The 25,368-nt window shown below is 36.7% G+C and overlaps 1 protein-coding gene across 8 annotated transcripts in view; it reads left to right on the plus strand.

Annotated features, from left to right (window-relative positions):
• FRY (FRY microtubule binding protein) overlaps positions 1 to 25,368 on the plus strand; it is a 406,572-nt gene that overhangs the window by 168,621 nt on the left and 212,583 nt on the right. For all 8 annotated transcript variants that reach the window (XM_036018382.1, XM_036018387.1, XM_036018381.1 and 5 more), the window contains exons 4-10: positions 6,802 to 6,941; positions 10,500 to 10,590; positions 10,808 to 10,887; positions 10,994 to 11,074; positions 16,525 to 16,693; positions 19,562 to 19,654; positions 19,748 to 19,846. In XM_036018382.1, the coding sequence (XP_035874275.1) occupies positions 6,802 to 6,941; positions 10,500 to 10,590; positions 10,808 to 10,887; positions 10,994 to 11,074; positions 16,525 to 16,693; positions 19,562 to 19,654; positions 19,748 to 19,846 (753 nt within the window). The remainder of the gene's footprint in view (positions 1 to 6,801; positions 6,942 to 10,499; positions 10,591 to 10,807; positions 10,888 to 10,993; positions 11,075 to 16,524; positions 16,694 to 19,561; positions 19,655 to 19,747; positions 19,847 to 25,368) is intronic.

Genomic DNA, 25,368 nt, shown 5'->3' on the forward strand with positions numbered 1-25,368 from the left:
TCTGTCACCTCTACAGGAAGCATTTTAGAGTCACTGTGTTTACATATGCTGGAGCCAGGAGTGTGGAAATGCAAACTACAGGGTTCTGATGGAAGCCCTGATAGTTTGTACTTGGGTAAAAGATAGGTTGGCCTTTTTAATTTTTTGTCCAATATAACTAAAAGCAACAATTATCTGCTTCAGTAAATAAATTCTTTCATCAAGTTCTGTCATCCCTTCTGTCATTGACTTCAAAGTCAAAGTCAATGTCAAAATGTTTTATGTCTTTGCTTAGTTCCAACATTTGAAAAAAACAGAAAGAAAAAAGAAACAGACATTTTTGAAGGTCTGTTATGTGCCCACTTGTTATAGTATCTTATTAGTCTTAATAAAAACCCAGTGAAGTTAAGTATTCTTAAGTCTCAATTTATAGCTGAAAACACACAGCTTCAAAGAAATGGCAACATGCCCAAGTTCATACAGCCAATACTGGGCCAAGCTGTAACTTGAACCCAAGATGAACTGACCTTCCCAATGTACTCGTGCAACTATGAAAACATGGCTTGTGAGGGATCAGTCATCACATATGGTGTTCTGAGAACATGAAGTTGCAACTATTTGCAAATCAGTGTGACATTATTTACCAGTGTCATCTCTATAAATTCTAGATAACTTGATCAAATGTTCCAAGTAATTTCTGTTGGGGTTTTCTGCTAGATGTTATTATGTTTTGAGGCACCTTAGTTTATTAATATGTTAAATGTCTCTAAAACAGAAAACAAATCTATACATTTATAACAGAGCTGTTGACCTTGGGCAAATAGACAGCCAGATATCTCTCCAGCATATGGGTTTATTTGGGAACAACAAAGAATTGCAATTTGGGACATGCAGTCTAATGGTGAACCACATGCAAATCCAGAGAAACAAAGGACAAGAGTGTTCTTTAACAGACTTGGGAGGGGCTATTGTAAACCAAGAGTCCATTGGAAGAAACTGAAAGTTTGAAGTGTAGTGGCTTCTCATTGGCTGAGTTATGGCAGTCTCCCATTGGTTGAGATGCTACTTGGCAAGGAGGAATCTTTTCTTTCACCTGATGAGGTAGTAGTGTACTGTTACCTCTTGTCAGAGAAGTAAGATCATCTCGTCCTATTGGGATCAGTAGTGTCACACTGAGTGACATGTATACGAGACCTCTCTTCTAGCCTCCTGACTCCTTTATTAAATGAGGTTTCTTTTTAGTAATTTTCACAGAGCTAAAATAGCTTTTTACCATTTTGGATAGTAGTAACTTTCCTAGAAAGGAAGGAGATGAAATTCTAGTGTTGCAACATCAATTCTAATGCTATAATTCGATGAAAATCTATTTAACATGTATAAATGAAAAATAAAAGCAATTAATTTGTAAAAACAAATTAACTGGCATTAGATTCATGTTAGTGTTACTCAGCATTTCTTATTCTCCAGTGGAACAGTGCATCCATAAAATGGTCCAAGATGGTAAGCCCTGACCAGTGTGGCTGAGTTGGTATAGACCTATTGGTTGGGCATTGTCCCACCAAGCAAAAGGTCAAGGTTAGATTCCTGGTCAGGACACATGCCTGAGTTGTAGGTTGGGTTGTGGCGTGGACAAGAGGCAACTGATAGATGTTTCCCTCTCACATGGATATTGCTCTGCCTCTCTTTCTCCTTCCCTTCCCCTCCCTCTAAAAAGAAATAATAAAATTGTTTTAAAAAATGATGTTAAAATCTAATAAATATCTTTTCTTACTTTTCAAAAAACATATTTAATGTATTTAGTTTATATATTTTTGTTTTTGTAATACAGTATTCTTAAGCCTTTGGTGTCTGTCATGACTTGTTGTATGCTATAATCTAGAAATAGTATATGTGATTGAGTAAAAAAAATTGAATTATTTTAGTGGATTATTATTTTGTGGTGTTACCTAGAGAATACCCTGACCCCTAGGTGCCTGGCCACCTGAACCTAGTTTGAGAAATTAAATCAGTGAAGTAACTTTAAAATTTTTCATTAGCATCACTCAGGACAAGTCAGCCTTATTACTGTAAAATATGGAATGACTCCACTGAGTAATTATTCAAATATTTATGGGTAAAATTTCCTTATTTGCACTTAGCAAGTATAATAAAATGCTTATGAAAAATTAATGTCTTAACTACAACATAACGGACAGTCTCTTGTAGCCTATTTACATATAAAATGCCAAAATAAACATTAAGAAAACATTTGCAAAGTACATTTTTTATATCCCTCCATCCCCCTCAAAAAAAAAAAAAACAGTATGAAACAGTTCTATGATTCTGTGCACTTCATCTCCTCAAGCTGCACAGCACCAAGCTCATCTATGATCATTAAAATACAACAAGACCATCTTTGTGAATGGGACTGCCCCCTTTCAACAGCAGCACAGAGCTAGAATTCATTTTACCATGGGCTCAGCTTCCCGTAAGTGAAGGAGTTGAGTAACCAAGAAGGCAGCTAAACCTTACTCCCTTCCTGAGCTTTAAGAGCTAGGTCTTTGCAAATTCTATCCTTCCTTTCTGAAAGCCTGGACTTCAAACGGCAGTAACAGAGAAATGGAAAAAACACACACATCTACCCTGTGCTGACTTTTCATCTCTTCTGAGATTGTGTCAGTGTATTTGCCATGGAAAGTGTGCCCAGTAGACGTAATATAATACCAAAATAAAATACAAAAAATGACTTCAGGACAACTTTTTATTTTTAAATTTTATTAGGTTTCAGGCATACAATTCTATAATACATGATCTGCATAGTGCATTGTGTGTTCACCACTCAAAGTCAAGTATTCTTCTGTCACTATGTTTGACCCGTTTTATCCTTTTCTACCATCTCTCCATCCACTCCCTTTCCCTGCAGTAACCACCATACTGTTGTCTGTCTGTCAGCTTTTGTTTGACTTGTTTATTCATTTGTTGCTTTCAGTTTTATATCCCACATATGCGTGAAATACTGCCATATGGGACAATATGAATGGATCTTGAGAATATCATGCTAAGCAAAATAAGTCAGATAGAAAAAGGAAGACTTTTTTAATGCGTAGACAAAATCATTATAGCTGAGGTTGGAAGGACACTACTGATGTTCTCGAGGGAGAATGTGAGTTATACCTAAGTGCAGTAGCAGAATTTTGTGTGCTGTACCAAGAGAAGTTTCAGAGGCAAATGCAGGTACATACTACCTTTATGGGTCTGCAGGGAATAGTGGAACTTGTAATTATTCCACACAACTATTTTTAAGTAAACATTTAATTTTTAAAAAATAGTTTCAGATTTATAGAAAAGTCACAAAGATAACACAGACAGTTGTTACATACTTTGCACCCAGTTTCTCCTGTTAGCACCTTACATTAGCATGGTACCTCTGTCACAGCCAAGAAACAACATCATTGCCTTATTAACTAAACTCCATATTTTACTTGTATTTCCTTTGTTTTCCCCTAACATATGGTCCAGAATACTATCTAGGGTACCACATTACATTTAGTCATCATGACTCTTTAAGTTTCACTCAGACTTACACAAGTATTTTTAAATTATTAAAATACAGTAGTAAAGTGGTTTGGATTTGATTACATCTGCAATAATTATAACAGAATTAACCCATGGTCAGGGACTCTGAATTCTGATCCTGTTTCCTCTGTGGGAAGAACCCCCTTTATTTCCCAACTCAAAACATTTTATTTTTTTATGATTGTATTTATTTATTTTTAGAGAAAGGGGAATGGAGGGAGAAAGAGAGGGAGAAAACATCACTGTGAGAGACAAGCCTTGACTGGTTGCCTTTTGCACCCAGTTGCCTTGACAGGAGACCAAACTCACAATCCAAGCATGTTCCCTGACCAGGGATCGAACCGGCAACCTTTCGCATTATGGGATGACGCCCAACCAACTGAACCATACTGGTTAGGGACCAACTCAAAACATTTTAGATGGTGGTGACTTTTTTGTGCTGGAGCAACTTCAAAGACAACCGGATAAATTACTCCCTTCACACACTGTGATTTGCTTCCTCCATAAATCTACTGCTGTTCTATCCACAGGAACAATAAGAAAATATGCTGTCTGTGGGGGGAGGGAGGCTCTTTTTTTAATAATTAGTATTTTTAGTTCAAAAAAAGCAAATGACAACTAGGTTCATAGGGCAGGCTAATGCAATAACCTTTGTACTTGAACTTGTATTAGCCTATAACCAATGATAATGTACAATTTTGTGTATGTACATGTAATGATAATTATAAGAGAGAGAATATGAAATAAGGCTATCGAGATAGTCTAGGAGAAAGAGCAATGCTTTTGTTCAATCTTAGAGTTTGTTTTAAAGGTGACAATGGGAAGTTCTATTGACATGAAGCATTTCAGCTCCTGTTGCTCTGGTTTCCTGCTTCCTTTGTAAAAGGAAGTTAAGCCTAGCCTGCTTAACTCCAGAAATATATTAAGTTAACTAAGGTTTTCCACCTCTTTGGCCACCTCCCCAGATCTGGCCTTGGTCACTATATGCCTGGAACTGTTGCAGTGACCACATTCAATTAAGCATGTGTGTGTATGCGTATTCACAAAGCCCGTTGGTCCAGCCTAACATCACTGCTAGATTAACCTTCCAAACACCATTTTTATGAATGGATTTCCCTATTCAAAAATATTTAGGGACTCCCACTTTCTAGAGAAGAAAATTGAACATTTTCAAACTGGTATTAGATGCCTTTTATAATTTTGTTCCAACTTAAAATTTTCAACATTTTCCCCCCACTCTGGTATACCAAAGTTTCTGTACCAGGCAGATATTTCTTCTTTCAGTTGACTCAAAGTATTCATTAAATTCATTATTATAATCATTATCAACAAACAATTATCTTGTAGCTTCATTACTAGAAACTTTCCTGCCTTGTTTCTTTGCTTAGTTTCTTTCTTGACACTCATTTCAATTTTCTACCCTTTCTAAAGTAGGCCCAGGTAAAATCCTACCTTCATTCCTCTTTAACTCCCCACTCCCTCTCCCTCTAGTTAACATGCCTCTCCTTAGAACTCCTAGCCTCAACATCCACTATTGATATGCTGGTGTATTTCCTCCTGCCTGTATTTTCTGAATGTGTATACTTATAGAGTGTGTATACCAAATTGGGATTGCACCAATTAAATGACTTTTTTCATTCTTTTTTCACTTATTATATCATGAACATTTTCATGTTAATAAATATTTTTAAAATGTGATTTTTCATGGTTTCATAAATAATCTACATCAAAATCCCCATTGTATTAAGGCATTTACTTATAGCTGAATGCTTAGGTTGTTTCCTTTTCTTTTGTAAGTAATGCTGCCTAAACATTCTTACCCATCTCTAATTATGTACTTGAGATAAATTCCTGAGTGGGCTTATTGTGGATGGTTTTTATTAGGTTCTTGATATATGTTTCTAAGTTACTTTCCAAATACATTTTGCCAATTTTTTTCTTCAGTCAGCATTGCATGAACATATCCATTTTATCTACAGTCTCATCAGCACTGGGAGTTATACTATGCTTATACTGTTTGTTAATTAGGTAATTCAAACCCATCTCATTACAGTTTTACATATTCTGGTTACAAGGCCTTTATCAGACTCGTGTTTTGCAAATATTCTCTCCCCATCTGTGGCCTGTTTTTTTTTTTTTATCACTTTCTTAACACTATCTTTCTAAAGGCAGAAGCTTTTAGTGTTGATGATTTTCAGTGTATTGGATTCCCATGGGCCTTGCTTTTGGTGTCATACTTAAGAAATCCTTGCCTAACACAAAGTCACAAAGACTGTCCCCTATGTTTTCTTTCAGAAGATTTCAAGGATTTTATACTTAGGTCTATGATCCATTTTAAATTAATTTTTGCATATAATGCAAGAAATGGGTAGAAGTTCATTTTTTTGGTGATAATTAGTAAAAGATCAGATTCTTTCCAGATACCAAAAGCACACTTGTTTAAAGAAGAGGGGAGAAGTTCACCTTTAATGTAATATCAATAAATTATTGCTATTGACTCACATCTGGAGTCTAATTTTATTATTTGGCAGAAAACCATGCATTCTATGACCACTTAAGTTATTTGTTTGGGGACAGGTTTGCTAATTTCACCTAAACAGCTAACGTAATTGCATTAATCAATACATTTATTTATAGAACAGCATTTTTGAGGACCTAAGACATTCACAGCACTATAGTTCTTAAGTTGGTATGGGGAAACAATTTCTTTGCAATCCATGAATAGCCTGTTTGCAATTTACATCTGATTTTTAGAATGAAAGGGAGTCAAAGTAATTAACTTTCTTGAAGCACAAAATTATTATTAACTAAGGAACATCTGTCAACATTAAGAGACTTGGGCTCTTGGGAATGTACTAATAAAGATTACTAAAGAAAGGACTGTGATAAATAAGAAAACTTTGTTGTAACTGTGGCTTGGAGTTATTTGTGAAATAAAAAGTTTCTTAGTAATTGGAAGTACATCCAAAACCTTTAGTCCAGCGATTTTCAACTGGTGTGCCATGAGAATTTTTAGAACATGCAATACCTGACTATTTAGTCAGAGACACTGACCTCTTTTCCCTTCAGATGTCAAATTAAAAAATGACAATAGCCAATACCACAATAACTGTCTAGTGTAAATGAATCAAAATTATACCTATTTTTGTCAGATCTGCAAAAAATATATTTTTCAGTATGCCACAGAATTTTAGTGATTAGTTTATGTGTGCTTTGAGATGGAAAAGGCTGAAAATCACTGCTTTAATCACCTGTTTTTCTCTATAGGTCATCAGCTCAATGAGCTCCCTCTCTGAGTATTGCCTACCTTCCATTCTGCGCACATTGTTTGACTGGTATAAAAGGCAAAACGGCATCGAAGATGAGTCACATGAATACAGACCGAGAACAAGCAATAAATCAAAAAGGTACATTTCTTTTGTGCAAGGATTTTGAGGATTATGATTTTTTCTTTTGATTTATTTTTCGTTTCTTTTCCTTCCCTCTCTCCCTTCCTCCCCTCTTTCTTCCGTTTGTTTAAGAAACATAAATTGAAATGGAAGTTGAGAGTCTTCTAGGTGTTCCTGCCTCTTCACAGATACCTGCAGGAGCCCCTTGTTTGCAAGTGTCACAGTGGCAGTACTGGTCACTGGCTGCTGTCATAGATGGAAAAGTCATACAGGGCCTTAGTTCAACATTGGTGGGGTGAGTTGCAAAGGGCCGAGGTTACCCTTTTGCCTGCTTCTTTTCTGGGCAGTCTCGCCTCCAGTCTCTTACCTGAGAGCAGAGAGCTGCTGCCTGCCCCACACCACGCTGCTTGGATGTTTTCGTCCTTGATAGTAACCTTGAGTGGCCAGTGTACCATGGACAGACGCTGATCTGGACATTTGCCATGCTTTTGGAGCTTCCACTATTTAGCCATGTGACTTTGGGCAACTCACCACCTCTCTATAACTCAGTCTCTTCATGAGCAAAGGGCGGGGTCAGATTCCAGCATCTCTAGCTTCCATTCCAACAGAATTTTGTTTATTTGTTGTGTGGGTTGGAAAGGTGTAACTTGCTGCCTCATGAGTACTCTGGCAGCCATCAAACCTAAGCACACACTGTCCAGTGAATGTACATCCTCCAAATATAGGTAAATATATGTGATTTCATATGTTTGAAATCCAGCCACCACAAAAAGGTAGAAAAGATAAGAAAGTTTAATACACGTATCTTTTTTAAAGGATTATTTCAAAAGAAACTAGCTTTCTCTACCTGAATTGGTTACGCATGTTTTTATGCTTTCAAAGACAATAAACTGAAATTGACCCTCAGAAAATCAAACATCAACTACTTCTTGTAAGTGATTTATCCCTCTCATTTTTGACACTCTTAATATTTTTTTAAAAATATAGACTTCTCTTGAAATAGAAGACTTGTAATTTTAGCAAATTACAATCCATTTGTTTGTAATTTCATTTTATAATGTGCATGAGTTTCTGCGATTTTTAATCATGAATTTATTATTTTGTTTGGGGGAGGAATTAATAACTTTGAATTTTTTGGTTGATGAAGGAATTTTTATTGGGATATAATTCACAAACAATTAAATTTGCCCTTTTAAAGTGTGTAGTTCTGTGTTTTTGGTATATTCACAGTGTCCTACAACCATCACCATCTAACTCTAGAACATTTTCATCACCCCAAAAAGGAACCGTGTACCAGTTATCAGCCTTTCCTCATACATACTTTTTTAATGTATCAAATGTTAAAGACAGAATTTCAATTCTTGTGTCTGAAAACTCAGACTGTGTGATTATTATATTAATGGAATAATTTTATTATGTGTCTTATATTACCTGTTAGCTTATGAACAGGTATTATTAAAATGTTCCTGCAGGTAGGGATCGGGGCAGTTTTTAGTGAGTTGACTTAAGTGAGTTTTAGTTTTGTTTCTCAATTTTGTTAGAATTTAGTTACTAAAACTAGATTGATTTTTCATGAGTTGATTGCTTTGTGAATTAAAAATAATTGTTTTTTATATCATGTTACTGATTGATTATTTTCAGGAAATCAAAGTAATTGCTAGGATCAAATACAGAATCAGGACAGTGAAGTTCAACTCAGTAGCATTTGAGTTAGCATTCGAAAGTTTAAAACAACTGTATGTATTTGGGAGAAAGCCAAGAATCAGGGTCTCCAGAGCATAATGTAGCTAATAATGTGAATTTGTCTTACTAGAAAAAAGAGAAGAGGAACTTTTGGGAGAGGCACGAACAACTGAAAACAGTCAAATGTGATGAATGTGTATTTGGGTTATGTTTTCTAAGATTAGTGTAATATCAACATTTTGACTGCCAAATAAATTTGTCAAATGCCTCTGGCTCCTGGCAGTTAGACCTCAGACCAGCAATAGAGCTGAATTCGTTATTGGAAAAGTATATGTCTTACTTGTATTTAAAAGCATCATTGGCTTATAAATAAAATAGAGGTTTAAAAAATATTTTTTCTACCAGGAACTGCTACTTTCTCAAGGTCCTTTGGCCCTTTTTGAAGACCCTGATGAGCCATCCAACACAAACATTTTCCCTCTGCTGTGGCTGGCCATCTTTGGGAGTCTTCCTTCCACTTGGTAGTCAGGCTTCTTATTTCCATATTCCATGATACAATCTCTAGGTTATACTTGTGAATGCCTTCTTTTAAAAAGCATTTCCATATGTTTTCTTCTTTCCTGTGTGGTATTTGCTCCTTCGTCTGATGGGTCTTGAAGGACTTCAGATAGATAGATGGTTCTGTTCAGTTCACTGCTCCTCCTCCTGTCAGGACTATTCCTAAATGTTCCTGAATGAAGGAGTGTCAACCCTTCCTTACATTTCCCTTTGCATTCACCAGCCTCAATTTGGCTTAGTGACTGTTAGAGAGCTTCTCCAGAAGTCACTTTTCGTATCTTGAATATCACCTTTCTTTCTGCTCATTTCCTCTGGACTAAAGGGAAAAACATTTCTTATTTAAAATATTATTTGACTTATTTTGAAAACATCTGCCTAACAAGTCCAAATCCTGTCATCCTTTCTCCTTCTATTTAATATAGAAGTATTAAACAGTTATGTGTTTGGGAGAGTGGACTGGTTTTTTTTTTAATAGTCAAGCAAACCTTAGTAATTGCTATTATTATTCCCATTTATAGATGGGGACATTACTGGTAAGGAGAAGAGGCATAATTCCCCACGAAAGTCCATGATCTTAGCCACTATTCTTGCTTCTGTGCTAGGGAACTTCACATTCACTTCATTTTTTTTCCTTTGTTCAATTCCCAATTAGCCCTCAGTATGTTAGATGAGCAGAAGATGGGGAAGGGACATGGACTCACATTTCCATCTTTCTAATCCTGCTCCCTGACTTTTCAGTGAGTTTAAATGACTCCTCTCTGCCTCTTCTACCCCTTCTCACATCTGCTTTTCAACCTCTCTCTTCCAAAACCTCTTTATACTTTTTATTTCCTCCTTTCATAAATATCAAGAGACAAAAGATAAAGAGGAATGGCACAAGGGGGAAAAGCAATTGTAATCCTTTCTTCACCCCCCTGTAGTTCTGCTCATTGTGGTCTTTACATTGGTTTAGCTCTTTTCACAAGATCTTTTCACTGTATACCACTTGCATGGTAGGCCTGTCTGGTGTTTGTATCCAGTCTATAGATGATAGACTTAATGGGTTGAAACATACCTTAGAAAAGCCCACAGGATGAGTTTATAAACTCACAAACAGCTCCTCAAGTTGACATGGTTGAAAATGTAAAATCTGAAGTCAAATATTCTGACTGAGTGTTTGTCCCCTGCACCACCCCAGTAATAGGAGTAGCTTCAGCAAATACTGTATTTACCACCGCCATCTCATAATACCAAGTTTGGCTTGCAGTCCACTGGGGATGAGCCCTCAGTCTTGGAGGAAGTATATCACTCACAATATCTTCATGCCAGTTAATGTGAATATTTTCATTTTTACAGTGATGAACAGCAACGAGATTATTTAATGGAAAGACGGGACCTCGCCATTGATTTTATTTTTTCTTTAGTATTAATAGAAGTTTTGAAACAGGTAGGTCATTAATTTAATGTTATTTTTAGATAAGATTTATTTATCTGAAAACTTCTTAAGTTTTTAAAGTCTAGGTTTATTTATTTATGAATTTCAAATACTGGGTCATATGAATTATATTTATTGATCACTGAAGTTCATACATAGTTATTAGAAGTACTCTTATTGATCTGATCTTTAATATTCTCAAGTTAAGAGCCATCTCTTTTTTTTCCAGATTCCACTTCATCCTGTATTAGACACTTTAATACATGACGTTATTAACTTGGCTTTCAAGCACTTTAAATACAAAGAAGGGTAAAGTAATTTCTCACCTTAGAATTTTGTCAAGGTTTGTGATTAAAACTAAATCTGGTTTTAGATGACCAGGGACCCCTAACCTGTCTGACTATATCTCCTTTAGGTACCTCGGCCCAAACACTGGCAACATGCACATTGTGGCGGACCTGTATGCAGAAGTCGTTGGAGTGCTGGCACAGGCTAAGTATGGAAATGTCCCTCAGAGCCTTCACCGTAGATACCAGGGTGCCTCTCTGTCCATCCCCACCTACTCTCAGGAAGGGGGCAAGCTAGCTTGTAGGAAACAAGGGTGTTATTTTGCTATGTGTGCCCATCTCTGAAACTAAGAGCTTCCCCAAGGCAAGTCTAAGTCTGAATCTTTTTCCAATTTGTTTGCTCTATTCAATTTGTTTGCTCTATTTTTTTCACTTGACGGTTGAGCCATATCCTACCAAGAGTTCACAAGTTTCATATGACTGCATCATAGAAAAAAAATGGACTAATCAAATTACTTTTCTCTTTGCCCAAATAGTCCAAAGATGTTAATCAATATTAAAAGTTAGGTTATGCTCATTTCAGCAGCACATATACTAAAAATTTTTGTTTTCTATATTCCACAAGTGGGTGGTTATGATATATCATCCATGAGTGGGAAAATTGACTTCTAGAATGTCCCTTTACTGTAGACCTTACTTAATTCAGCCAAGCTAAAAATGTCCCATACTCTGTCATGGAAACAAGTCAGAGGAGAATTCTCATTGCTAAATTTATCTGGCCCCATAACACTACTTAGCAGGATAGAACAAAGTGGTGGTAGGTTATTAGCAATAATACACTTCTTCCAAAAGTGATGTCATACCCCATTCTTCCATCTTCATCTTATTCCACCCTCAGGCAGATCAGGCAAGATCCCAAGTGCCTAGGTTAGGCAAAGTGAGCCAGGGACCTAATGAGAACCCAAGGCAAGAGGCCTGCTGAAAGCAACAGTGATGCCCATATTCTGTGAAATGCAGTCCTCTGGAAGAGATTTTTGTCTTCAAGAAATAGAATTTCCTAATTTAGTATCATGGAAATACCCAGTTTATCAAAAAGCAAAACAAAACAAAAATTTACAGAAATTACTCCGCAATCTTACCAACTCAAAACAGGCGAGAACTCAGGACAGACCCCCGCAAAACTCCTTGGCATGATTTAACTAACCCAGTTTATCTATTTATCTAGACCACTCATTTTGTCTAACACATGGAACATGAGTAATTAGAGGGAAGAGAGGTGGGTATACTCACGCCAGTGAGAACTGTAAAACTCAAAGACTGACAGTAACAGAAAGGAAAGACCAGCTAACGCATGCATGAGGACTAAATAGTACAGTTATCTGGGCCATTTTGCATTAGACAACTTTGTACTTTTATTATAGCCCACTGTAATCATTATGGTTCACCAGTCATCAAGAAAAAAAAGAATAATGGGTTTTGGAGAGATTTCCATGACAATGGAATGATAATAAAAGTATTGGCATTTTGAAAGTATAAGCTGAAATTATCTGGCAAATTAATTCATGCATCCCTGCCTCATTCCTGAAAAAGATCAGAAAATGAGTTATAGTATGGATTTTTGGTGATTAGTCAAACCCTGAAAATTTCAACATATTCCTTTGTAATTCCCTTGTAATTCCTGCAACATAATTCTTTTATCCAATCATTTGTGCCTTGCCAAAAATAACATTTTGTGTTCTTCTTAGTTTTTGTTAATTATGTATAACAATATTGGTTACTTATAGAATGACCATCCTTAACTACATCAATTTTGGGTTAGCTGTGAATAAATTAAGAAACAGTGTCATAACCAAACAACAGTCTAAGGTTGTAGGAATTTCCATATTTGGTCAGATGTATGATCCACCAAGCCAAAGTCTTCTTACCAACAGTGGCTTTTTTCTATTTTCATGATGTTTGTCTGCCTTCTGCAGTAGTAGAGCAGTGTTACTTTCTACTGCTGAATTGAGAAATGTCTCAATTGGGACAAAGCTCCAATATTTTGCCACCACGGGAGAACCCCTTGACCAATGGGTTCTTATAGTTAATCACAGTAATACCTGGTCATCACAATCGATGGACAGTCAGCCTTTATTGAAAGTACAGTCTTAAGCTGGTGTCATACTATGAATTACCATATTACTTTCTTCTCATAAGCACACCAGGAGCACACCACATTATCATTGCCTTAGAAAGTCATGCTTCATTTGTTCTTGAGGAAAGAGGATGTGTACTTATCAGGTACAGGGTGGTTATCTTCTTTTTAAAATAAACTTGACTAATGTAACAATTTTAATTTTTGATTTTGCATCTAGTTCCCAATGATAATGCATGTGAAATATTTTCTTCATTATGACTTTAGTTTTTAATACTTAGTTTAGTCTTTTTAATTTAGTTTTTAAGTTTCAGCAAAATCACTATTTTTAATCTTATTAGTGGTAATGTGCTTAATTCACATTCTTAAGGGAAAACATTTTTGCTATGAAGTGACATTTTCCTATAGTGTTGACTTTTTCAAAGTCAATTAAGTTAAAATTGGGTGGTTTAAGGTGACTTTTTCTTGGGTAGTGGTTGTTAAAATTTGGTATAGTCATTTAAATACTGAAGATTGCATCTAAGGTTCATAGATTTCAAAACCGCTTTCTCCATGTGTGATGTCTTAATGTATATATTCTTACTCTCATTTTTATAATATGTATTATTCATTTTAAAGTAAAAGTTATTTGTATGTAAATGTCATAGCATAACAAAGCCTAAGTAATCATTAAGTTAATGTATTGCCTAAAGACAATTCTAAAAACTAAAGGCATGGTCATTGAAAAGAAATTTATTTTTCCCTAAAATTATTTTAAAAGAAAATAGATTTTAGCACAAATAGATTTTTGGATTATTTTTATGCTAAAATAACATGCTTATGTCACTTGGAATTTTTTTCAAGTAAAAGATAGCCATATTTATTTTTAAATGAGAAATAAATAGACTTTTAACCACTAGCTCATGAGAATATTGAAATAGTGAGTTATGCAAATAACCTGCCTTCTCCTTCCCCTGAGGAAAGACCTCAGTATCACATGGTCTTTAAATTAATATAACTCTAACCAATAAGATTAATTTTCTTTTTTAAACTCTCACATTTCAAAATTAAATCAATATTTTTTTCTTTTTTAGTGTCTGGAAATAAGTTCAATTAAAATACGATTTTTAAAAATCCAGTTTGGAATTATTAATTTTTATAATTGATTGATTGAAAGTCACTTCCATTGCTTTCCATGCCATTTCTTCTCCCAACTTCTCTCCATCTCTACCCAAACATTTCTGCTTGCCTGCCATCGAACTCAGATCCCCTCTGAAATCTTCTCTAATTATCCAGGTGAAAAGAGTCCCTTCTTTCTCCAGTGCCCTCTACCTTCTTTTAGTACAGTATTCACATAAAAGACAATGGGAAATATGAGAAAGTGATCTGGCCTGGGGCGTTCGACCTCCCCGAAGGATCAGACAGATCCAGGCAAAGTGCCAGACACATGCTAACACACTGCATTTTTATTATTATTATTATCAATATTCACATGGTTTATACATTGTTTTATCTTCTCAATTAACCTTGATCCTGTTCTAGATAGGGCAGGGGCTTTATTTCATAATTCAGGACTGTCATTAACTATGCAGCTGGATTATAGTGGAAGTTCCTGGAATTTGCATCAGGAAGACCTGTGTTCAAGTCTCTTCTTTATTACTTTGGTCTTCCGGATTTGTTTCTTCATTTGTAAAATTGAAATGCATTCACTGCCTGACTCAGTGGATTGTTGTGAAGATAAAAATGTGAGAGTACAATTTGTATCAAATATGCACCATCTTACAAATATATTTGATTATCATTCCTGATTCAGACCAGTGTTTCAGAAACTTCAGCACATCAGAAATCACCTATATAAGGCTTTTAAACAGGATGACTGGACTTGCCCCCAGAGTTTCTTGTTCAGGAGGTCGGGTTTGGGCCAGAGAATACATGTTCCTTACAAGTTCTCAGGTGATGCTGATCTGGGGACCACACTTTAGGAACCACTGCTCTGGACATACTGTGACACAAAGGGTAACAGCATGAACTCTAGAGCCAGACACTTGGCTTAAAATTCTGGCTCTGCCAGAATTATTCACATGATGAAACATCTGCCACAAGTTCCTCTCATGTAAAAAGGGCACAATAGTAGCACCTACTGGAATGGCTGTGAATTAAATGAGTGATTCTTTGAAGTTCACTGAACTTTCCCTTGAGCTCTGAATCATCATTTTTTTACTATAAGAAGTAGAAAAGAAGGATGATATTGCAGTTTAGAATTTATATTTCATGCGTCATTATCTTCTTAAAACTTTTTATTGTAAAATATGTGTACCAAACCTAAAGAAAAAACCTATACATTGTTTAGAAAAAGATAGTTTTAATCAGTTGTTACCAAGTGAATACCATGTCACCTCCTCCACCAAGCCAAGAACTAGAAAATTGCCAGCTTTCATGAAGCCCTTATACCTACCTCACCATTCATACATTCCTTTGCTGCCTTTTAGTGAAACATAGGTATATGTTACTGTCCTCTTTATTTATCCTGAAATTTCTGCTTTGTCATGTCAAGAGCTAGTGTTCCATACTTCTGGGATTCTGTTGGTTGGCCTTTAACTTCTATCATCATAATTACCCTCTCCAATCACACCTTGCTCCTAACTGACCCTTTTAACTTATGCAGAACCTCATGCTGATGGTCTCAGGAAACCAAATATAATGAGTCTTAAAACACCTTCCTTGTCCTTTTTTAACCAGCAGTGAAACTGACTATTTTAGAAGTAGTTTGGATAAATTTTATGTGTATGTTCCGTCAGTACTTTGAAGATCTGCTACTGCTTTGCATCTTCTTCCTTTAATTCTATATGATATGATAATATTGTAATTAATATCATTAATTATTAATATTATTTTACTTTCAAACAATATAAATGTCTTAAGTTCCTTGAGGACTGCATGTTTAGTTGCAAATTCCCATACCTATTGTAGAGAGCTTACTTGTCTTCTAAAGCTGGTTTAAATTTTCCCATTACTAGGTTCTCCTTTAACCTTAAAATATTTTCTTTAACAATCATGAGCCTAAAACCATAAAAGAAACATGAACATAAAACTTTGAAGGTGGATGCAGGAGTGTTTCTGGGTGTCATTCCCTGTCACTGTCAGACCAACTGGCCTGGCATGCTGTGCTCATGCTTGCAACTGTGCTCATGCTGTGCTTCATGCCCTTGGGGTCTGCAGGTGTGTTGGAAATTGCTAAGCCTGAGGAAATGGAGCTCAACTAATGGAGATCTATTTAGGAGCTATACTGTCTGAAGAGGATTATAACCCTGGCTGTTATCCCCAGCCCAAAGGAGATGTTGAGCATCTTACAAAATAAGTGAAGGAAGGAGAAGATGAGACTCTACCAAACCCCCAATATCAAATCCTTTCAAAATGGCAGTCACTGTACTTAGATTTCAAGGACCTCCCTATCCCTGTTGCCCCGTCACCCTGAGATGCTGAAGGCCTCCATTACAGTTGCTTTCCTACCCATTATTTGATAAATCATGCATGTCTTTTTCTTAGATTCCATGCTGTGAAGAAGAAATTTATGGCGGAGCTCAAAGAATTACGGCACAAGGAGCAGAGCCCATATGTTGTTCAAAGCATCATCAGCTTGATAATGGGGATGAAATTCTTTCGGATTAAGATGTATCCAGTGGAGGACTTCGAGGCATCACTTCAGTTTATGCAGGTAATACCTTGAGGCCAAGAAGCTCTCAGCTGGAGTGACTCCCTGCCTCAAAGTAACTCAATCAAATGTGAAAATCTATTCTCTTGTCAAAGTAGAAAAAAGTCCTACTTTTCCCATAATAATTCAGAAAAGGCCTTGTCACCAAATAATAAATTTGCAGGCACATAATTTCATTTTGAACTTTACATCATCTTTAGGGTACTCTGTCCAGTGGAATGTTTTATTTACTAACCTTCCCTCAGTCTCTCTCTCTCTTTCTCTCTCTCTCTTTCTCTCTCTCTCTCATTTATTTATTTTCTTACCCATTGGCTACATAATGTTCTATGAATAAAATATAAAATGTAGCTGATTTTTTTTATTTTTTAGAGTTGATAGCATTAGTTTGCTATGCTAAACTCCATAGGCATCAGAACTTTAAATAATAATGAGATCTATCTATTCATACTAACAGAAGGAATCCATTTTTTAAAAATTAACCAAACCATACAGGTTTAGATGTTGATTACTTGGTGTTTATTATTACATGCTAACAAAACAGTTGTTGCTAATGAGGATTCCATAGAATATGCAGTTCTATTAGAGTTTACAAAAACTTTAGTATCTGAAGGGTTTTTTTAATGCTGCTGTGAATTAGACTTACTGTATTTTGCTGTATATATATATAATGCACAGTTTTTGCCCAAATTTTTGAAGGAAAAATAAGGATGAGCATTATACACAGGTATAATGATTACATACCATGGGTATAATAACCAGTGAAATAATACTGTATAATATTTATACACCATATTTTGCTGTGTATAGTGTGTACCCACATCTTTGTGCACATTACAGGTTTAGATGTACACAAAATAAAGAGCTAAGGTATAGGGGTTTGATAACAGACTGTACCACTTCATACAACTGGGACAGCTAGAATAAAAAAGACAGTGTTGGCGAGAGGATGCAGAGAAATTGGAATCCTTGTGTACTGCTGATGGGAATGTAGAATGGCACAGCAGCTTTAGAAAACAATTTGGTAGCTCCTCACATGGTTAAATCTAGAATTACTATATAATCAAGCAATTCCTCTTCTAGGGATGAAAATATATGTCCACACAAAAACATGAATGCAAATGTTCACATAGCAGCACTTCCGTAATAGCAAAAATGTAGATATAAGCCAAATATTCATCAACCAATGAATGGTTAACAAAATATGGTCTATCTTTGCAATATTATTCAGCTACTAAAAAGGAATGAACTACTCATATTTACATGCTATAATATGGATGAACCTTGAATATAGTATGCTAAGTTAAAGAAGTCAGACACAAAAGGCTACATGTGTGATTCTATTTATATGAAATATCCAGAATAGGCAAATCCATAGAGACAGAAAGTGGTTGTGTAGGGTTGGAGGAAGGGATTGTGGGTAGGGAGGTTGGAGATGACTGCTAAGGAGGGTAAAGTTTCTTTGCAGGATAATAAAAAGGTTCTAAGTTTGATTGTGGTAATAGTTTCACAACAATAAATATATGAAAAGCTATTGAACCGTACACTTAAATAGGTGAGTTACATGGTATGTTACCTACATCCCCCCAAAAAAACTGTTTAAAAATAAAAAGAATATAGGCTATGTGTATAGAACTGCTTGGGTCTGAATTCAAGCTTCAGTGCTTTACTAGCTTTGGGACCCTGGGAAGTCAGGCTTAGCCCCTCCCAGCCTCACTCACCTTATCTGCAGTGGTGATCATGACACTAACCTTAGAAGGTGGTTCTGAGAATTCTCAGTAACTTCTAACTTCTAACTATTATTATTTTTATTCTCCTCACCTACTAACTCATGCATCTATGTATTTGAATGACTAGTTGAGAGAGTATTTACATATTATTGCAAAAAAATGTAGGAAAAAGACCACAATGCTGGGGACCATGAAGCTCCATTCTGTTATCAGTGACGCTATGCTGAGGCACTGTTTTCAGTGCCTAGCTCAGGCTGAGGTCTTAGTGTGAAAGAATGGACTGGGGACTTCAGTAAGTGCTGTTGGTGATAGGCCCAATGTTGACTAGAAATAAGTGGTAATAAACAGCTAATATAGATAGATATTCATGTCATCCCAAATACATTTAGCCTTGGACTCTTTTATGGAAACAATTCCTAGTAAAGAGCACAGTAAGTTACCACCTCCATCCAGGGAGGAGAAAGGGGCTGGCAGAATTCTGGACAGGGCAGCTCCTACTAGATGATTCCTGGGCAGCCAAAAATATCCTTTCATTGACAACAGTCCACAGGCAAATACATCCTTGCTTGAGGAGCTACTGCAAAGGTTTCCTTGTCTAAGGTGGGGAAGGGAAGCCTTCCGGACTTGCTTATGAAGCAGTCTGACTAATAAACACACTTCAGATTCAGGGTTAGCAAGGAAACAGCTCTGTACCCAGGGCTGTTGGGGCCTAAAATTAATATAAGGTCTTCTTCCTCTTTTCCCATGTTTACCTTCTTTGGGGAATCTGTGTTTGTGTCTTAGTCCGGGGCTCAAGGATCCACACACAGTAGGTGGTGAATAGAAATTTGTTGCAAATTAAAGACTGATCAAATCAACCAGTAAGTCAGTGGATTAATGTCTCCTTGCTGCTGGTAGATGCTTTGTCCTTTCAACTTAGTGTTTGAGATCAAAGGAAGAGGATAGTGAGAAACCCAGCCTTGGGAAATGGGCCATTGTAGATTTTAATATAAATGCTTAATTTGTAGTTTTTAAATATATTTGGAATATGTCTTGTTAGTATGTATGGTGGAATTAAGAGTTGTTTACTTAAATTTATATAAATACATTTTATGTGCTCATCTCAGTCTATGCTCCCACCTTTGACTCTTTTTGTACTTTCTAGGAATGTGCACATTATTTCCTGGAGGTCAAAGACAAAGACATCAAGCATGCCCTGGCTGGACTTTTTGTTGAAATTCTTGTTCCAGTTGCTGCTGTGAGTTGTTACACTTTAATTTTTAAGAACTTCTTCAAATTGGGTTTGAGAGTCAATAATTTAATATAATATTAACATGCGTCTCTGTTTCAGGCTGTTAAAAATGAAGTCAACGTTCCCTGCCTTAGAAACTTTGTTGAAAGTCTGTATGATACCACTCTGGAGCTTTCTTCTCGAAAGAAGCATTCCTTGGTTAGTAACTATGAGAAAATCAGAACATAAAAATGCAGAGACTAAAATTTCTAGGATACAATCTTTTGAGAGTCACAAGCATTCCACAGGTAGAAGAATTACCTACAGCTCCCTCAAGGAAATGTAGCATTTCAAAATTTGGAGCTTACACTTAATGTTGACCATGATTGAATCATGGCAATGTAAGGTGATAAGACCATGTCACCACCATGAACCTTCTAGTTCTAAGGATTGTGGTGTTTATTTTTGAGTTTGGCTTAACTTGATTTTTGTTTGAATTTCTGAGTATTTTTTCCAATATGAAGGCTAAAGTTTATAATAACAGTTTCTCTTCTCAGTCCTCAAGAGTCTTCCCTGGCTAATTCTTCCAAAATACTGAACCAGCATGTATCCAGGCAGGGGGGAGTTGCGACACAGATAATTGCCATAGGAAAGATTCTCTGAAGGTTAAGAAAACAATTTTGGAGAAAGCTTTTATACTAAGAGCAGCATAGAAAATTATTTTAAATTCCTACAACCTTTTGCCCTTATTGGTAAATAAAGCTCTGGTTTATGAATCAGCAAGTATTATACCAGCTGTTGCAATACCATAAAGGAAGCAGCTTGCTTAAGTCACTGGTACTGGTATAGTTGATGCTAGTCCTCAAAGTATGAACATTACCACCATTATTTGAGCAGTACTCAGAGTTGCTTTGCTGGTAGTGGTCACAAAATATGCTCATTTGTCTATATTTTGTGGTTATTGTGACTGAATGCTTGCTCATGTGTTTTTGTTGTTGTTTTTGTTTTAGATTACTGGCCTGAATTAAAGTTACACTCAATGGTAGCAATAGTTCAAAATCAGTTTAAAATCTACTTGACTTTAAAAAATTAGGTTTTCTGGTCAAGATGGCAGCATAGGAAAAAGTAGTACTTGCAGCCTTCCACCACCATATCAAAATTATAACTAAACTATAGAACAATGATTATTTAAAACTGTCTGAAATCTAGATGAACAGAAGTCATACAACTAAGGATATGAAGAAGAAGCCACATCAAGACTGGTAGGAGGGGCAGAGACACAAAGGGCTGGTCCCACACCCATGGGTGGTGGATAAAAATTGCAAGAGATATCACCACTGTGGAGGTCGCCCCCAAGCAGCAAAAGATCCCAGCACCACATCATGTTCCCACCCCAGATTTCTACAGTAATAAAGAGAAGTACCCATAAAGTTCTGGCTATAAAAACCAGCAGGGTTTCTGGCTGAGTGAGATGGAGGGCTTCTGGAGTTCCAGGTATTTCCTCTTAAAGGGTCTGCATGGACTTAGTCAGAATCACTCTCTCTGAGCTCCAGCTCAGATAGCAGCCTTGAAAGGCTCCAGGGACATATGGAGAGGGGCTGAATTGTCTGACATCAGGGTGAGAACTTTTTCCCAGACAGAAGTGCTGGCAGAGGGCATATTTCCTTTTCCAAGCCCTCCCCCAATAGAGCTGTCAGGAAGGCAACATATCTGAGTCTCCATCAACCTATCTCTGTTCATTCCACCCTGGTCATTCCCTGAGACCTGACCACACCAACTGCAGGCCAACCCAAGCTGCTTCTGGTGGCTTTTCCACACAAATGGTCTGTCATGGCTTATGTTTCAGATTTTCCTAAAACCTCTCTGGGACTCTTCTAAAACTTTAAACAAGCAGCATTTGGCCTCAACATGCCCCATACTTCTTGCTAAATAACCCCAGGCCCAGCACTAGTGGCAAGTGACCTTGGCTCGAAGCTTGTCTTCCACTGAGCACTTCCTAGCCCAGCACACATAGAAGCCATCTGCCCATCGCCTTCTATCTCATGCTGGCTGGCCCTGAGCAGAACACTGGCAGTGGCTGACCTTGACCTGTATTTCCTGAAAGGCCCCAGAACCATATACCTGATAGACTGCTTCAGATCATTCAAAGTACCACCCAGCAATCTCCACAAATGACAAATACAACAGGAAGACTCAAAGGTACCAGAGCTCCACTGAAGTAAGTCCTAATTTGGGAGGTGGGCCATGCACAGCTGATTCTCCACAGTGGTTGCAGCCAGTCCTTGTAGCCAGTAGGCCTGGAGGTAAATCCCTTTTGTTGATGTACCAATAGCAACCAAGGCTCAACTACAACAAGGGGTTGTACATGGCCCACATGGGGGGCAGCACACCTGGAGTACCCTGTTCAGGTGAACTAAAAGGCCATTCCACTAAACCCTACAGGACACCAACTATATTAGGCCATTCTACCAGGCCTGGGAGATGTAGCAGCTCTCCCTAATAGAGAAATAAACACAGGGAAGCTCCCAAAATGAGAAGACAAAGACACATGACCCAAATGAAAGAACAAAACAAAACTCAAGAAAAAGAACTAACCAAAATTGATACAAGCAATCTACTAGATGCAGAATTCAAAACACTGGTTATAAGGATGTTTAATGAACTTAGGGGAAGAAGTATATGAACTTACAACTTCAACAGCATAAACAGGGACATGGAAACCATGAAAAAGAACCAGTCAGGAATGAAGAATACACTAAATGAAATGAAGAATAATTTACAGAGAATCAATAGGAGAGTGGATGAAGCTGAGAAACAAAAGTGATTTGGAATATAGTGAAGCCAAATACACCCAATCAGAACAACTAAAAAAAAAAGAAATTAAAAAAATAAAAATAATGTAAGGAGCCACTGGGATCCTTCAAACACACCAACATTTGAATTGTGATGGTTCTGAAAACAGGAAACCCCAACCCCTGGGCACAGACCAGTAGCAGTCTGTGGCCTGTTAAGAACCAGGTTGTACAGCAGGAGGTGAGGGGCAGGCAATGGAGTGAAGCTTCTTCATCTGTATTTACAGCTGTTCCCCATTACTTGCATTACCACCTGAGCTCCACCTCAAGTCAGATCAGTGGTGGCAATACATTCTCATAGGAGCTCGAACCCTTTCTGTGAATGGTGCACATAAGAGATCTAGGTTGTGCACTCCCTATGAGAATCTAATGACTGATGATCTGAGGTGGAGCTGAGGTGGTGATGCTAGCTCTGGGGAGCAGCTGCAAATGCAAATTATCACTAGCAGAGAGGCTAGACTGCACAAAAATCATAATAAATCACTTGCTTATAGACTCATATCAAAACCCTATCAGTGAGTGGCAGGTGACAAGTAAGTGGCATCTGGTGGCAGGCCATAAAGACATTCCTTACCACCCCCTACCCTGGTCTGTGGAAAATTGTCTTCCACAAAACTAGTCCCCAGTGCCAAAAAGGTTGGGGACCACTGCTGGTAGAATAAGAGAAAGAGCAAGAAATTGAAAACCTACTTGAAAAAATAATGACAAAACTTCCCTAACCTAGTAAAGGAAATAGACATACAAGTCCAGGAAGCACAGAGAGTCCCAAACAAAAAAGTCCCAAAGAGCCCAACACCAAGACACCTCATAATTAAAATGCCAAAAGGTAAAGACCAAAAGAGAATCTTAAAAGCAGCAAGAGAAAAGCAGTTAGTTACCTACACAGGAGCTCCCATAAGACTGTCAGGAGATTTTTCAACAGAAACTTTGCAGGCCAGAATGCGTTGACAAAAAATATTCAAAGTGATATAAAGCAAGAAACTACAACCAAGATTACTCTATCCAGAAAAACTATCACTATTTATTTATTTATATTGAATTATTTTGGCATAACATTGGTTAATGAAATTATATAGGTTTCAGATGTACAGTTCTATAATACATCATCTGTATTGTATTGTGTGTTTACCATGTTAAGTCAAGTCTCCTTTTAACACCGTTTCTCCCCTATTTACCCTCTTCTACCTGTCCTCACCCTCCTTTCCCTCTGGTAATCACTGTACTACTGTCTGTGTCTATGAGATTTTTTTTTGCTTAATCCCTTCACCTTTTTCACCCAGCCCCCCAACTGCCTCCCCTCTGACAGCTGTCAGTCTGTTCTCTGAATCCATCAGCCTGTTTCTGTTTTACTTGTTGGTTTGTTCATTAGATTCCACATATAAGTGAATTCATATGGTACTTGTTAGTCTCAAAAATCATTAAAATCTTGGAGGAAAACATAGGTAGTAAAATCTCAGACATTTCTCATAGCAACATTTTTTCTAATGTACTTCCTTGAGCAAATAAAACAAAAGAAAAAATAAACAAGTGGGACTATATAAAATTTAAATGTTTTTGCACAGCAAAGGAAACCATCAACAAAATGAAAAAACAACCCATGGAATGGGAGAACATGTTTACCAATGATACATCTGAAAAGTGGTTAATACCCAAAATTTATAAAGAACTTATAAAACTTAACACAGGGGAAAAAAAAAAACCAATCCTATTAAAAAAATGGACAAAGGACCTGAATAGACACTTTACAAAGAGGACATACAGATGGCCTGTGGACATATGAAAAGATGTTCACCATCACTAATCATCAGAGAAATGCAAATTAAAACCACAATGAAATATCATCTCACGCCTGTCAGAATGGCTATCATCAATAAATCAACAAACAAGTGTTGGTCAGGATGCAGAGAAAAGGAAACACTCTTGCACTGTTGGTGGGAATGCAGACTGACACAGCCACTGTGGAAAACAGTATGGAGTTATCTGAAAATATTAAAAATGGAACTGCTTCATGATCCAGTGATTTCACTTCTGGGAAATGTATCTGAAGAAACCCCAAACACTAATTTGAAAGAATATATGTACCCCTATTTCATTGCAGCATTATTTACAATGGAAATTTGGAAGAAGCCCAAGTATACCTATCAGCATATGAGTGGATAAAAAAGCTGTGTACATTCACACAGTAGAATACTATTCAGCCATAAAAGAAACAAAGAAGACTTAACCTTTATAATAGCATTGATGGACCTGGAGAGTATTATGCTATGTGAAGTAAGCCAGTCAGAGAAAGGCAAAGCTAATTTAGAATTGAAAGACATATAAAGATGTTCCCAGCCCAAAAAACCAAAAAGCTAAAGGATTTCATCACCAACACACCAGTATTACATGAAATGTTAATGGTTCTTCTTACAGATGAAGAAGAATAAAAAGTTCAAATATGTGAAAAATAAAATGACAATAAATAAATATCTATCAACAATTGAATCTAAAAAATAAAATAAACGAACAGGCAGAACAGAAGCAGACTCATAGATACAGAGGACATTTTGATGGTTGCCAGGTAGAAGGGGAGTTGGGGAGTTAGGTGAAAAAGGTGAAAGGATTAAGAAGTACAAATTGGTAGTTAGAGAATAGTCATGGGGAGGTAAAGTACAGCATAGGAATATAGTGAATAATATTACAATAATCATGTATGGTGTCAGGTGGGTACTAGATTTACTAGGTTGATCTATTAGTAAGTTATATAATGTCTAATCGCTGGGGTGTACGCCTGAAACTAATATAACACTGCATGCCAACTGTAATTGAAAAATAAAAAAATATTTAAAAATTAAAAAAAAAGAAAACTGAGGTAGCGGAAATGTCAATTGAACCTAGAATTACAATTAA

Source organism: Phyllostomus discolor, chromosome 2 (genome assembly GCF_004126475.2).
Source record: "Phyllostomus discolor isolate MPI-MPIP mPhyDis1 chromosome 2, mPhyDis1.pri.v3, whole genome shotgun sequence".
Classification (NCBI taxonomy): Eukaryota; Metazoa; Chordata; class Mammalia; order Chiroptera; family Phyllostomidae; genus Phyllostomus; species Phyllostomus discolor.